This window comes from Diadema antillarum, unplaced genomic scaffold (assembly GCF_040938485.1).
Source record: "Diadema antillarum isolate AM-2024a unplaced genomic scaffold, OU_Dant_1.0 seq00000604_RagTag, whole genome shotgun sequence".
NCBI classification, from domain to species: Eukaryota; Metazoa; Echinodermata; class Echinoidea; order Diadematoida; family Diadematidae; genus Diadema; species Diadema antillarum.
In genome coordinates this window covers 248-16507 of record NW_027271532.1, presented here as the reverse complement: position 1 = coordinate 16507, position 16260 = coordinate 248, and the positions used below count along the sequence as shown (strand labels likewise).

General features: G+C 41.2%; 1 protein-coding gene across 1 annotated transcript; it reads right to left on the bottom strand.

Moving 5' to 3' along the window:
• Positions 1 to 12624, bottom strand: LOC139735885 (dynein light chain Tctex-type 1). The gene is made up of 3 exons (XM_071646639.1): positions 12511 to 12624; positions 3514 to 3679; positions 1 to 2879 (listed from the first exon to the last, which is right to left on the bottom strand). Exons 1-3 carry the CDS (start codon positions 12535 to 12537, stop codon positions 2731 to 2733), a joined length of 342 nt encoding a protein of 113 aa, XP_071502740.1. The 5' UTR covers positions 12538 to 12624; the 3' UTR covers positions 1 to 2730.
• Positions 12625 to 16260: the final 3636 nt, after the last annotated feature.

Below are 16260 nucleotides of genomic sequence, written 5' to 3'. Positions count from 1 at the left end.
AGAACAGATTTGGTTTGCCCTGAACTTGAAAGTGACAGGGATTCAATGCAGTTTCTATTATACATACAATCATTATTTCCATTATTTACTTTGTCTACTGTAGTGAGACTTCATAATATCAAGAGAATCACTGTGGTCCTAACTACCTTGCTGATAAGATTTGTGCGTCCAAATAATGTGTGACGGTAACAACATTCATATATTCACTGATCATTCCATACATTGTCTTGATATCTTCATGCAGATCCATGCTCTTTGCTCTTAGCTTGAAACTTGAGGCATTCCTTCAAGTATGGATTAAATGTAACTTTAATCTATCTGTAAATTTCCTCACAGTTTTCAAGGTATGACTCTATAGTCATTGTGATAAATGACTAGATTCGACAGTTTCTACTAGCATCAAGATGAACTGTGAATTTACAGCATTCCTCGCTGCTTTCTCTTTGTCTTGTACATGTTCCTCATTGACAAATTCAGCTGGAACAGATATCCATCTTAAATTAAATGAGAAAAAGAAAAAAGATGTGTGTGGTTGCATTTCATGTCATTAAAAAAAAAAAGACAATCTGCTCTTGTTTCAATATCACTGTACAATTTGTATAAAGCCTCCATATTTCGTAAAACACAAGGCTAACAAGTAAAAAAAATTTCAACAAACATTTCACAGGTAACACTGAAAAAAAAGTATGTTTGCCTCCCAATTAATATCAATATGTCAATTCTACACATAACAATGACAAAATTATAAGTACATGTATGAAGCATCCTATTAGCAGTGTCAGCTTGAGCACACTTGGGATCAGTTCTCAGTGAATGAAAGGAAGACGATGAAAGAAGCTTTGCTAACGTGCAATGAATAAGACGTGACAAGTCATTACGGGCTCTGACCTGTCGATTTTAGTCACGGACCAACTCCTGTTCACTGGTGTGGAAATGATGGGCATTTCAAACTATTGACATTTCCCATTTGCTGTAGACACTATGCAAATGTAAAGGCGCGTAAAAGACTTTCACACATTTCAATTCCTTTCTCTTTAAATACGTATTTGCGTTCCAACGTGCAGTGTACATGTCTGCAAGCACCCTGAAGGACTGCTTAAAGCATTTATACCAGTTATAATTCACATCTTTCCCAAATCAGTCAGATTAAAATAGCTCCACTTCAATAATCACTCATCTGAAACTGGTTCGAGCATGACACAGCCTTTCACCTACTAGCTGACATGTGCATTCTCATAATTACCGAACATGTAGAAAAGAGGAATAGAGAGTACAGGGGAAACTCAATATAACGAGAAGGTCGAGACCGAGTCGTTTTCCTCGTTATACTGCAGGTGATATCTCGTTATATCAGTAGGCAGGAAAAAAGCATAACATAACATTTATCTTGTTATAGCAGTTATTTCATAATAGCCGATAGACTATAAGAGTAGTGTTTTACATAGACTTGCGTGGAAGGAAATTTAAGACTGTGCAAGTTTCCTTGTAATAGCCGATATCTCGTCAAAGCAGTGTTCGTTTTATTGAGTTTCCCCTGTATACACTTGAGAGATGCTACAAGGACAGTTGAAGAAAAAAAAACAAAGTTAATTTTGGTAAAATAATATTTTGCTTCACACAAAAACCAAGATTTGCATTAGATACATATATATGTATTTATGTACACAATGACTTTACAATATAAACAACAGAGAGTAATGGCATATTTACACTGTCAGTGGAATAGCTGCAATTCTAAATTTCTGGCTCATCTATTGGAAATAATTTAGATAAGCTCATACACCAGCTTTTCATGTATAAAAAAGCATACATAATGGAGACTACGTAGTCTTACCATGGGTGCATTTTAATTACAGTTATAAAATTGTTCAGAAAATTTTGTGGGGAATTCAATTTAAACTCTGCAAGTACCATTGTTCTAATTGCACAATCTAACCAGTGTTGTTGAACAGTGATATTAATTTGCTCGCACACAATGACTACAATAAAGGCTTTCTTGATAAGTGAGTACGACCCTCATGCATGTGAGTAGACTACTATTCATTTCAAAATCGAAAGCACACCTTCAATGATCTTGGCCACCCATAGCAATGATATCTGGTGCTAGTCACTGGGTTACCCTTAATTTTCATATACATATTTTTCTTTTTTCTTTTTCACAAACTGATGTGTACTATAACATGTTTGTTGAGCTCTGTCACAGTGTAGTTTGTATTTTTCTGTCTAATATACTGGCCAATTACAGGAACATACAGTCAATTATAAAGTAAATCTTTCTGATCTGTATCTCATTTGGCCAAACATCTATCTTTTCCACCACTACTTCAACAAAGCCAAAGGAAAGATAAAGAGGAAAGAGGAAAAGAAGAAAGATTGCATATGAAGTTTTTGCATCTGATATTAAAATTTTGCTGAATATGGGCTGTGCAGTCAGGTGTTAACATTAAACACCAAGAATGAAACGGCTGGCAAATGAAGTTTTTTATGGGTATGCAGGTGTACTCAAAATGAAAACTCCCCTACGCCCATCCTCCCTCCCCTCCCCTCCATCCCAGCATGCACCAAGTTTATAAACAGAGAGTAAAAGGCTTCAAGTATGGAATCACATTGACATCGGGAGATGCGTCCAGTGGTCAATTCTTTTCCCTGCGGCCATGCTGCCCACACCATCAAGCCCGCTCAACATTACATAGAACAGAACATGACAAAAACAAACAGGAGGGGAAGGAACTAGATGGCCAGTCCAAAGACGCTGACAATGCAGTACATGGTCTTGTTCTCCCACCGGACGGTGCAGCTGCCATCTGTGGAGTTATCCCAGAAGCACGAGCTGGCCGTGTGGAGACCCGCGCCGTTCTTCTGCATGATGACACAGGTCACTGTGGTAGGAGAGATATACAATGCATGTAAGGGGTTTGCTGAACATTTTACACGACACAGAAATCTACACAGGTAACAGAAAGAGACAAACCAATACTTGTAGCAGATTAAGCATTTATAAAGTTACCTTCTGAAAGCAGCATCTTCAAATAACTGGCGTATTTCCTTTGACTGGCGTATTTCTTTTACAGTTGAAGAGCAAGTAACTCTTTATCAATTTAAAAAAACAAACAAAAAACATGTGTCAAAAGCAGTACAATAAGACATACATGTACATTGTACCCTTGTACGTTTTGATAAAGCTCGACTCGATACATGAAGAAGAGTACTCTACTTAGTCTTTACAAAACATGCAATTGAATGGCACGACCACATGGTTAAATGAAAATCAGCATTTACAGTTTATGTCATTGTTACAGTTGGAATGACAGTTCTTTTAAGATGCCCATTGAAAGCATGTTGATCAAGTTACCCGCGTCAAAACATGCAACACTTGATCTCTACCAGAAATTACACAAGAACAATGTGTATGAAAGGTGCAGAACTAGCACAAACTGATGAATCAGGTACCGGTACACGACATTGGGCACCACTGCAGTGAATGAGGCTAGGAAATAATTTGTCACTGCTCACCAATGTATTTGAAAGGCTTTCCTAGCTTGGTGAGTTGGTTGAGGCACTGTTCAACGACATTGGACGTCCACTGGTTGACCTTATTATGCTGGTACGCACTGCCTCCGATGGTTCCTTCGACTGCTTCCTTGATAATGTTGCTCACTTCATCCACAACAAATGTGGTCTGTAGATAAAGATGGAAAAGAGAGAGAGAGAGAATGGGAGATATGAAGAGATGATTTAAGGAAACAGCTTGTGGTTCTGCAATATTCAACATCACACAATGTCTTTGTATGAAACCTTGTTGCTTGGTAACCCAGATGAGTTTGGTGACTATGAGATTTAAATTGTTGGAATGCCTCGTTCTTGAATGGGTCAACCGTGTGATTCATATGAAAGGAAGAAAAAGTAAAGAGGAGTTTGGAGTATTTTGCACAAGAAAAGAATGAGCATTTCTACCGCTAATTTTCCTGCTAATTCAAGACGACAGTGGCTTCATCCTATCATGGTTCTCATTGTACGAAGTCTCACTGAATTTCTGTAAAAAGACCATCAATGTTGAGTTCTCCTATGCATACATAAAACTTAGATAATGATCTCGACATAACAAATCATATAAAACATATGAGCGAACTTGAGCAATGCATAATTTTGTACAGGCATGCATGGAGACATGTATGTTTGTGGCCTGAAACTGAGAGAATTACACAAAATGTCCGTTCATTTTACACGAAAACAGTTATTCTATTATGTGTTTAAAATATAAATTATACTTACTATTTGAAAACAAACTACATTCCCATTCATAAACATGAAATCTACATTCATCACAGTTAAAAGGCTGCATGTGCTGTGTTGGGTATGCATGCATTTCCAAATGAGCGTTTATTGGTACTGTCCACTGTTCAATGCTGCCTAACAATACAAAGCACTCTGCTTTGCATGGCATCTACCACACGGTCCGGCTAGTCGCACGTCATGCCTGCCTAGATGTGCCCTTGTTGCTATCATGTCCCAAATTTTCGGGTAGTGGGTGATGCAAGGTGATGTGAGGTGCTCTGTTGTCCACCCTTTAGGTGGTCAATGCGCGGTGACGAAAGGGACGATTTTCAGTATTAACACAGGGCTGGTGCTGCATTTCTAAAAGCGTGTGGGGGGTCAGTTTATATTTCTGGTACCATTTCCGGGTTTCATCAGCTGACAGAACGCCTTCAGAACCACATTTTTCTGGTGCCATTTCTGGGGGGGGGGGGGGAAGTGTGTGTGTGTGTGTGGGGGGGGGGGTTGGCAAGTGGTTAGACCCTATCATGTATTCCTATAGATCTACATTATGCAAATCCCTGCTGGCAGTCTCAAATTATTGAAAAATTTTGCCCACGTTATTCAATTGATCATCACAGATAAGTTTTGCATGCAAAGCACCGGCGCATCTTGCATCACATGTACTACTAGTTAAACTACTAGAGCTCTCCAGTCTACACTTGCAGCGTGTAGACGCTAGACTACTTCTTGTCTCACCTCTCCCATGCTGTTGGAGTGTAACGTTTCTGGAACAGATATCACGCTTACTTTTTGTTACTTGAATATGGCGGAGAATATCCACTGGATACTGGATTTGCAGCATTTTTTTTTTCCAAAGGAGCAGGAGATGTGAGCGAAGAGCATTTTATTTTTGGAGAGCAAAACAAAGTGGAATGATGTTATGTTGCCTACATGCTTCTTCTAACTTGAGACGTTGCATCTCCCAAAACATTCTCTTATTCTTAATCCTTCTTAAAGCAGCAGATCAAACTTGACACCTAACATTGCAGGGACAGCTACCTCAGTGAGAGCTATTGTATTAAATATGACCCTACTAGGTCTGAAACACATTTTATATCTCAATGTAGGTTCAACATAACTTCTAGTTTGTGCCATCGATCTTGATTGTTGTTTACTTTCAAATTAGGCAGTGACGCGTGACCTGATCTCATCTGCAACCTTCGTGTTCATCTGTAAAAATATGCAACTTCCTGGTTCACAGTAATTTCTCTCGTGCTCACATCACCCTGCATAACTAACACTAAATAGTGTTAGATCTAATGTCGATTACCATTAAGTCGCCAGACATTCACATCGCATGTAACGTGCGCCGCGATCGGAGATCAGCTGGGGCGACTGATTTTCATCGCTCTCAAAAGATATTCCTAATTCACCTTTTTCCTCCATAAAAACACAAATAATCGTAATCCAAATGTATTTTATCATGTAACAGGTGACAAAACCATTTTAATGCGAGAATGTTTTTGATTTCGAATGGATTTCAGGTGGCAGATTAACAAAGTTTTTCAAATGCAATGATGCACAATGCATCCTACATTTTGAAGTGTGTGTATAACACACACGCTAATAATACGTGGCGCGCTATGGGCAGCGAACTAATTCAGTGCCTATCGTTAGTTCGCCAACCCGGGAGTGCATAGGAAATACACACACGTGGCGACTAATGTTAGACATCTATGACTAGATTCTAGATTCTATACAGCAATTGATGTTAGAACTGGCACCAAGAACAGGTAGCAATTGCGCACTTTACAACCCTATATTATCGGTACCTCATTCGCCGTATGCCAAGGTGATATCCCATGAACCACCACGCAATCAAGTTTCAATCATGATTTTAAATGAGTGAATTTTGAGTTATATCTTTAAACAGGGAATCACTAATTAACATCTTGCGGAGGACATATTGTACGTCCACTCCCGGGATTGGTGAAATCATTCTGTGAAATAATAATTAAAAACAAACACAAAATCTTATCCCGATTTGTCAATCTGTTTGTGTTCATTTCGTCTACACAAGTAACCGACCAGACGCTGTGCGAAGTGTGTATAGCTACCGATTTACGGGCAGCCACTACATGGACACAAACACACACACAAACCTCACCCATGTGGTTGGTTTGCGCGATTTGTGATGGGTTTGGATCGGGATGGAGGCATGAAAATATTCATGTAACTGTTGTGTTGTGGCGAGCTAGTGCAAGCTAGGATGTTCAAAAATGGAATCTATTGTATCACACACTACTGCCAACTTTCTCACACTTTGCGCCATGATCATGGGAATTTTCTGCGATGCAACATTGTATTAAAGCTCGATAACCCTGCAGTGGAGAGCAAAGGCACGCGAAATTGCGATCGCACAGTGTCCGATGTGTCACCTAGCTCCGCAGAAGCGCAGTAGTGAGTGAGGCGGGCTTTTAGTTTTAGTGACCTTATCACTAGTCAAACGGCGTTCCATACAGCAGGAGAAGCTCGCCAGCTCCTCAGTGCGGGGTGGTTCATGGGATATCACCTTGGCCCACGGTGAATGAGGTAGGCCTACCGATAGGGCCGTAAAGTGCACAATTGCTGGATGGGCTAAGTTAGAACTAGTAGTAAATTTATGTCAATGAAGTAATTAGAATCTAGGGCCAGTAGGGGCCTACAACCATAGCCATAAATAGGAGCCTCTTTCCACTGCTCGCTAATTTTGCAATTGTGAATGTGAGCAACATCGAGTCGAACACTCAGAGTCAGTGTTCATCATAGATAAATTACTCTCTACGCACGTAGGGGGTCCTACGTACTACTGTAAAATTTACTATTATGACCAAGCGTTGTGGGACCGGACAGGTTGTGGTGTAAGGGAACATAATGTGTAAACGGTTGTAACAGATACGCCGAGAGAGGGCGGAAAAAACAACGATGTTGACGATTCGATACCGAAGACCAAATTAAAGTGTTCAAAGGCAAACCCTGCCAGTTTGGTTCTAGTGTCATTCCCTGTTGTGCAAAGTTGTCCCCTTTCAGTGGGACCGCACGCGTATTGTAAGAGTAAGACTTTAAGTGCGTCTGTAATGAAAATGACACACCCAGGAATTCTCACGCCGTTTTCAGAGTATGTTGTCTAGTATATGAGGAGTCTATATCAAGTCTTTGAGGTAAAGAAGGGTGCATATTCTATGTAAAATAGGTAAGTTTTCACGCGCGAACTTCAGACGTTAAGTGTCCGGAAACACAACCCCCCATCATTGACATTGGCATATATAGGCAGGCATCCTATTACCGAACAGAATCCTATTACCGAACGCGTACATTTTCAATGGAAGCCCATTAAAACAACTCGAATACGCGCGCATCCATTGCACTACGCACATGCTGTTATCTCACAAGGGAGGCCGGTGCAGAAAATTGCTAAACTGCAGCAAAAAACAGAAAATTTTAGTAATAATCGCTGAAAAGTTGGCAATTGTGCACTTTACAGCCTCATATTATCGGTGTGAGATTTTACCCTAATCGAGCAGTGCGAGCGAATTCGAGTACCTATCAAGCACCGCAGGTTGACAGCGGGTCTTCCGGCACTGTACTATGTGTGTGAGATTTCGCGTTGGGATGCATGCAGTGTGTGTGAATGTGTCAACGTGCGTGTGCGTGATGAAAGCTCTTACGGTACGCCACATGGTTGCTCTAATGCCCTTTCCTGTGCGGCGCAGCGTGATCGAGCGCGAGCAGACCCTAGACAAACAGGGTGCTGTATGTGCATTGGCACACAACGAAACGCAACGAGTGATAAACTTCCGTGCTTCAATCATGATTTTAAATGAATGAATTTTGCGTTATATCTTAAGCAGGAAATCGCTAATTATCCCATTGCAGAGAACATATGTCCACTTGTGGCCTTGGCAAAATTATTCTGTGAAGTGATATTAAAAAAGCCAAAATCTTATCCCGATTCGTCAGTCTGTGTTTATTTCGTCTACACAGTTTACCATTTAAACGAGCCGATTTACGGGCAGCCACTATACATGGACACACACACACACACACACACACACAAGCCTCGCCCGCGTGGTTGGTTTGTGCGATTTGTGATGGGGTCGGATCGGGATGGATGAAGAGGCATGAAAATATTCACGTAACTGTTGTGGCAAGCTGGTGTGAGCTAGCATGTTCAAAATGGAATCTATTATATCACAGACTACTGCCAACTTTCTCACACTTTGAGCCATGATCATGGCTATTTTCTGTGATGCAACATTGTATAGAGTAAGAACCCCAATTTTCGGCCAGCCTCCACTATCTGGACACGTCCCACTTATCACAATGCAGCAAAGTCGACTGTCACAACACAAGCATATCACATCGTTTCACACACTAGCACACTCGTTCACCACAGGAAAGTGCCTGAGTCACCTCCAAAAATCCATCTGAAATCCCAAATTCTGCCGTCAAAAACACGGAATCGCCGCAACTTTTTCAAAGTGCGCGCGAATTAGGTCCCGTGTGAAGAATCAGGGTCGCCGAAAAAGCGCTAAAAATTGAAAAATTACGCCGTTCCGTTGCGAGATTTTTCGGTTATCGCAAGCTCAGAGTGTGATGGTATCCTCAAAAACACAAAAGAAAAACAAAATCTCCGTACGTGCCGATGCAGTGAATAAATGTACAGGGGCTGAATGCAAGTGCACGGTCCCCAAAATTCGGACACGAACGGGCGCCGCAACATCCCTGATGCGACCTTGCGCCAACAATGTATGGCGCGCGCAGATTTTTCAGCTGCCTTGTATGCGTATTGACATTGCGCGCATGTCCGAATTTTGGAGACGCTGTCCGAATTTTGGGGAATTGACAAGGTGATGATATTTGGGGTTTTTGTGAAATTTTATGATCTGTTTAACAAAATAAATATTAGTAAAAATTAGGTTGATATATTCAACATACATTATCATAGATATAATTTTGGAGAGTATTATTTGAGTTGAGTAAATATTGCAATAAAGCTTAACTTGTTAAAGATAATAAAAAGTTTTGGTACCCCAAAGTTTCCTTGAATTTCCTTGTCTTGGTTTGTGTTTCACGTTAAAGTACGTTGTCTGTGAGAATTACTCGCCCCAAAGTGCTCTCATGTCTTAGTAATCATGCAATAATGGTTTCGTAACAGAGCTGTCGCCGTACGGCGTCGATAAATACTAGTATTGTACGAAACCACAGACTGCGACCAGCAGCGTGCAGCTCATTGTATGCATAGCTAACTGCGACCAGCAGCCCCATACGCATAGCGTAATGGGGCTTCGCATTGTAGCATTCAGGATCATGACAGAATTAGTATCGCGGGTAAATGGCAACTTAAAATCCAAAAATTTCTTCGATTTGAAGACTTACCAATTAAGTTGAAGTATTGAAAACAGGCCTCGAACAAAGTTTGGTTCTGCCTACAGTCCCTTTCTGTTCGAATTGATGACTGAATGTGACTCGGTCGAGAGGACCTTGGGAGAGCTACTACACTGACTACTACGGCCAGCGCATGCGCACCCAAACATCTTATCCGTTGATGGATTTGAAATTTGTGCGCATGTGATGTGTTCGCATGCACTGGCTGTAGTATTCAGTGTATGGTAGCTCTCCCAAGGTCCTCTCTTTGTAGCTATCGTCCTCAAACGCGAACGATGCGGAATAGTTGTGCGCTAAGGGGCCCACAACTCATCACCCGCGCGTGCAGCTCCCATAGACAAAGCACGTAAACTAGAAGTAGATCTATAGAGTCTAACCAGTTGTCGATTTCTCACAAGGTTTTATTGCGTGAACTGTTTGAAATGTGCAAGACAGACATTTTACCGTAAAATACGAAATTTGAGCCTCATTTGCCCATTTTTTTCTTTGTCATCCACTCGGTGAGAATGTGTACGGTGATTTGTGGGATGAATTGTGATTCTGGTGCAAGGACTAGGTGCGAAAGGCCTCGATTATTCGATTACGAAAATCGCCATCGCGTCCGGTAATACAATGCGATTTTGCATCACGCAAAAAACAAATATTTTTAGAGCCGAGGGGTATTTTGAAGCATATTTTCTAAAAAACTGGAACGAAGAATCGACATGGGTTGGCTGAATTCGTAATTTCCAGGAGTCTGTGATTAAGTGGTGTTATTTTTAGCCGAAATTTCATCCACTGAGTACGGAATTCAAAGCCACGATAAAATTAAAAAGCGTCCGGTAGGCCTAATTAGATATCCCACCCTACCGATAATAGGGCCGTAAAGTCAGTTCGGGAAACCCACTCACAAGGGGGGCCCCTCCTTATAAGTAACCCGTCCCCCTTATAAGTAACCCCGTCCCCCTTATAAGTAACCCCCGGGGCACCCCTTATAAGGAGTCTCCACGCTTTTTTGCAATGCAACGCGAAAATGAAAGGACTGCGGCAATTCGCTTGATTATGTCCATAAAGCTTCACAAGTTTCCTAGTTACTCACGAAATTTGAGCAAAATCGGTTTGAGGCATCATATCTAAAATCATGGATTTAAATGCGATGTCAAACGACCCATGCGAATGCTGAAATGCGAGCGATTACTGGCATGAGTGTCGCCAGGCGCGGCGGCGCGGCAATGCTTGAGTGCAGACGTGGCGACTGAGTACTGTACTCAGTCGCCACGTCTGCACTCAAGCATTGCCGCGCCGCCGCGCCTGGCTATACTCCGTCGCCACGTCTGCACTCAAGTATTGCCGCGCCGCCGCGCCTGGCGACACTCACGCCAGTAATCGCTCGCATTTCAGCATTCGCATGGGTCGTTTGACATCGCATTTAAATCCATGATTTTAGATATGATGCCTCAAACCGATTTTGCTCAAATTTCGTGAGTAACTAGGAAACTTGTGAAGCTTTATGGACATAATCAAGCGAATTGCCGCAGTCCTTTCATTTTCGCGTTGCATTGCAAAAAAGCGTGGAGACTCCTTATAAGGGGTGCCCCGGGGGTTACTTATAAGGGGGACGGGGTTACTTATAAGGGGGACGGGTTACTTATAAGGAGGGGCCCCCCTTGTGAGTGGGTTTCCCGAACTGAAGTGCACAATTGCCGAAAAGTTGATGTTTGTTATTCTGCGTTAATAACATTGACCGAAAATGCAATGCCTAAATTTCCCCATACAGAGGGGGCATGTTTGGTAAATACAATACGATTTGCGTAACGTTAGGTAAAAAGACTGTACTCAGTCGCCACGTCTGCACTCAAGCATTGCTGCGCCGCCGCGCCTGGCTATACTCCGTCGCCACGTCTGCACTCAAGTATTGCCGCGCCGCCGCGCCTGGCGACACTCACGCCAGTAATCGCTCGCATTTCAGCATTCGCATGGGTCGTTTGACATCGCATTTAAATCCATGATTTTAGATATGATGCCTCAAACCGATTTTGCTCAAATTTCGTGAGTAACTAGGAAACTTGTGAAGCTTTATGGACATAATCAAGCGAATTGCCGCAGTCCTTTCATTTTCGCGTTGCATTGCAAAAAAGCGTGGAGACTCCTTATAAGGGGTGCCCCGGGGGTTACTTATAAGGGGGACGGGGTTACTTATAAGGGGGACGGGTTACTTATAAGGAGGGGCCCCCCTTGTGAGTGGGTTTCCCGAACTGAAGTGCACAATTGCCGAAAAGTTGATGTTTGTTATTCTGCGTTAATAACATTGACCGAAAATGCAATGCCTAAATTTCCCCATACAGAGGGGGCATGTTTGGTAAATACAATACGATTTGCGTAACGTTAGGTAAAAAGACAGTTTTTGTGGAAGGGTTATTTGAAATACAAATTTTGTTAAGTGCATGGCTTAGTTTTCAAATAATACTGATAGACGTTCTACAGCTAAATTTATCAGAATTTTGATTATTTTCTGCGAGATCTTTAGCTAAATTGAAGCATAATGTTGCCCGTCTGGAGAAATTAAATAAAAATCGTTCGGTAATAGGATACACCGCCATACTACTAGTATTTAATTGACGATATATTAGCGACAGTGCAGTGTGGTGTGGACAGGGCGGCCTAGCCTATTGCTTTGCATGATAAGGTAATATACGGCCGGTAATACACACGTACTACGCAGCGTAGTAGTAGCAGATAGATCATCCATTCCAAGACAGATATCGAGCTCGAACGTGAACAATAAAGGTGAGTTTAAATAATAGTTTTTTCCTTGTCAACAATTTTATCACACATAAAAATCATTACCTCTTCTGCTGACTGAAAATCATCCATAATAGCGTCAAACGATCGTCTCAGATATTTAAAATATATTGGTAAAGTTCAGTGATTCTCTCCTGAGCCGTCGAATCTATTTACAACGTGACCCAATGTGTGACCTTTCGTTGGCAAGGCTCATCCACGGACCATTCTATCCTAGTAGTCGTGCAACTAGTATCCTATTATGACACCCCACTGTCAGAAGAACAGTACTCAGATTTCAAAAAAAAATATTTTTGATTAAAAAAATTACAAATATTATCTTTTTAGTTATTGTATCACTAAATATCTTCAAAAATTATCAAAAAAATCCAAGTCACTCATAAAATACCCCTACAAAATAATTGACTATTCCATTTAACAGTTTGAGTGGAATAGTCTTTAACACAGATGTTACTGTGGATATGAGTTTGTCTGCCGCTTGAACCACCGTGTATGATCTGGTGACCTGTAAATAAAACGTCTGAATTGAAATCTCGTTATGTCTACGTCTACCAACTACAACACTCCAAGCGGCCGATCTACCACCACCACCTGTTCAGAATAGCTTCTTTTTTTTATGTACCCAAACATCATCGCATCTCGTACCTGTCAGTGCAGTAAAGTAGAGCAGGAGTCCGGTATCGTAACGTGGTATATTCTGTTTGCGATCTTCGACAAACAGCCAAACGAAGTGTCAGTCAAAGAGCGTACCTACCGCAACAGTTCACTGAGAAGTGCACACCACATCTGATTGCAAGTGTAGAATAAACTGCCGACAAAAAATAATTATTATTGCAGTTGCAGAAGACAGGCACCATTGCCGTCGTTTGTTTGATCATCAATGCTGCTGCAGCTGCATGCTGTGGACGTGGGTGGGCCGTGGGTCGATCTGATAACTGATATCACCGTCGCCACCGTGCATCTAGGTAAATTGGCCATTGTAGAATTGTTAGAACACGTAGAAAGACTCTAATTAATTGTAAAATTGAATTTTAAGTATGAGAGGTGTAACGTAACGTTAGACACTAGAATCTACAGAAAATTGAATTCAAGAGGTCCTCAGCTCACCCCAGTTGACCGGCACTTGTTTGTGAATTGTGCAGTGCAGTGGGTGTACTTGTTAATTGTAATTTATAGTTTGCAAAACTGGTAGACAGAAAAACAAAGTTCAGTTCGCACTTGACTGAAAGATCGGTCTGTATCTGGTGGTTGGGGATATGTTCCGTGGAGACTGCGTCTGGCTTCTCATATCCCCTCTCGATAACGTCAAACTCCTCCGGACAGATGCTTAAGATGGATCTTTCTCTGTCTAAGTTCGCACTTGACCGAAAGATCGGTCTGTATCTGTCCGTCGGGGAATGTTCCGCGGAGACTATGGGCTACGTCTGGCTTCACGGATCCCCTCCGTATACAGACCGAAGTCAAATGATCCCAGCTCCTGTGTGGAGCAACGCGCAGATCAAACGTTATGATAAACCAAATTTCAGACAGCTTTTTTACATTCAAACAAGTTTGACATGACATGACACATTATGCAGCAATATTTGGGGTTAATTTCTCACATTGTGTAATCGAAATACTCCCAGTAACTCGGATATAATGCAGAAATTTTATCCATATCACAGCATCGCCGTTCGCTAGCCGTATGTCGCCATTTTGAATCTGTAAACCAATCACATGCGAGGTACGTGTTTTAGTAAAAAAAAACATGTAGAAACTACCTCGCATGTGATTGGCTGATAGATTCATACTGTCTGTTTCTGCAGTTTTGAACATGACGACGCGACGGGCTGGTTGATGTGTGTTTTACGTTGAAAACTCTACCGAAATGTTGGATTATTCATTAATCTGGTGAGTGTAGTCTATTCTTGAATAGTTTATTCAATTATACAAGCTTAAATTTGCCGACCTAAGGCCGTGAATTAGACGCAATCGAGAAAGTTGAGGTACCTCACCCAATTTTCCATAGAGACAGTGGTTAAGAATATCCACACAGCAATGGGTACTGGTCCCTTCCGTCTGTCTACGGAGGACAGCGTTAATGGCAAAATATAAAAGAGTCCTCCGGACAGAAGGATCTTTCTGTCTAAGTTCGCACCTCCTCGTCAATTGATCATGCGCAAATTCACCCTAACTCGTTAGTTATTCAGTGACTAGACAGAAAATCTGTCTGTCCGGAGGAGTCTTCTATCATTTTTTACTTTTACAGCTCTCCTCCATAGAGGATTTTGTGAAGCCAGATGCAGTTTCCGCGGAACATATCCGGGATGACCAGTATACAGACCGATCTTTCGGTCAATTCATTTACCTAAAATAATAAATGTCATATGTACTAATAATGTTACTAGTCTCCAAAGTCGAATAGAAGTTAGGCTTTTACAAGTGTCAGAACATCCTGATCGCTTGAAACGCCGCTCTGCTGTACACAAGCAATCAGTACAGCTATAGAGTATGTTTACGTTCAGCACATGCAGTAGCATTTGATCTGAATGTAGCCATCACAGTGGCTTTTCTATGGTGTCTTCGAAAAGCTGAAATTTTTATTTTTTTCCCTTTTCCTCAGCCAGGTCTTTGATTGTACTTGTAGCTTAATTATATACAAAGCTGTTGAGTGTGTGTATGTGTGTGTGCATCCCCTTTCATCTTTCTCCTTGTTTCCTTCTTTAATTTTTAGGTACATTCCTAACCATACACAGCCCTGTCGCTGTACACAAGTGTGGCAATAGGGCTGTACCACTTGGGATTTGATTTGATTGATGATTAAAAGGTCTTTATTTAAAGAAAAAAATCTGAGTGGGCGACTTAAAAGTCGAATTACGCAGATACAAAGATTATACATTAAGATAGACAGAATAATAGATACAATTTTACAAAGATAACACATACAAACATACACAATTAATATGGTTTTAACACAATGAATTATCATATAAATCTTTAATACAAAAAGTGGAAAAATAAATGTACAGTTATATACTGTATACAGCAAAGGTACAAACCTTAAAATTTGGGGATCCAAAATACAAAGCGACGCACATCAATCGCATTGACCTTGGATTTATGGCATCATGTTTGTCACCTCAGACTCATTAAGGACAAGGTGCATTAATTACACTTCAGACTTCATGCCATTTTATAACTTGACAAACGTATAACTCGCTCAACATGCAGGCACTCATAATAAATTCAGTGGGTATTCGCATGGTCAAGAGTGACCAGTCAATGTGCAGTCAGCACTTCCCTCTTTGGGCAGAATGATTTGCGGCAGCATGTCCAATTTTGCTGCTGGGAGTATTCCTGTTTTATGGCGTGAGGTGATAGCGGTGCGTATGACAAGAGGCTCGATTATACATGTAACAGCACACTGCAGATTGCAAGCATACGGTGAATGCATGTCTGATATCTCATTTGCCGCAAATCGGAACATGCATGCTCTTATCATAGGCTTTAGCCCCGTTTGCGGCCTCCCCTGAAACCTCATGAAATTGTTCATTTGACGTTCTTTGTTTTGTTTTGGTTTTTTTTATAGGGATAATGAGCAGAAAGCCACTCTTTCTCTGATCAACTCAATTTGACCTCCATGAGTCCAAAAACACAATTTATTCCTATCTAGGCATATCATATGTTCATAAGCCTTAATTTACTGATTGATTAGTAAATTGCAAACTTCATACTGGCTTGAGAGGCTTCCTTTCAGATTTCCAGGAGTTTTACATCTAAAGATCGTCAAGTGTGTGCTTAATCTCACTTTAAATA

Bases quoted from the DNA above. Each gene is read 5' to 3' on its own strand.
- LOC139735885 (XM_071646639.1), bottom strand. From the start codon at position 12,537: ATGGATGATTTTCAGTCAGCAGAAGAG. The intron at 3,680-12,510 runs GTAATGATTTTT...CTTTATCTACAG, and splicing joins ATTTTCAGTCAGCAGAAGAG to ACCACATTTGTTGTGGATGA. The intron at 2,880-3,513 runs GTGAGCAGTGAC...CTCCTACCACAG, and splicing joins AAAGCCTTTCAAATACATTG to TGACCTGTGTCATCATGCAG.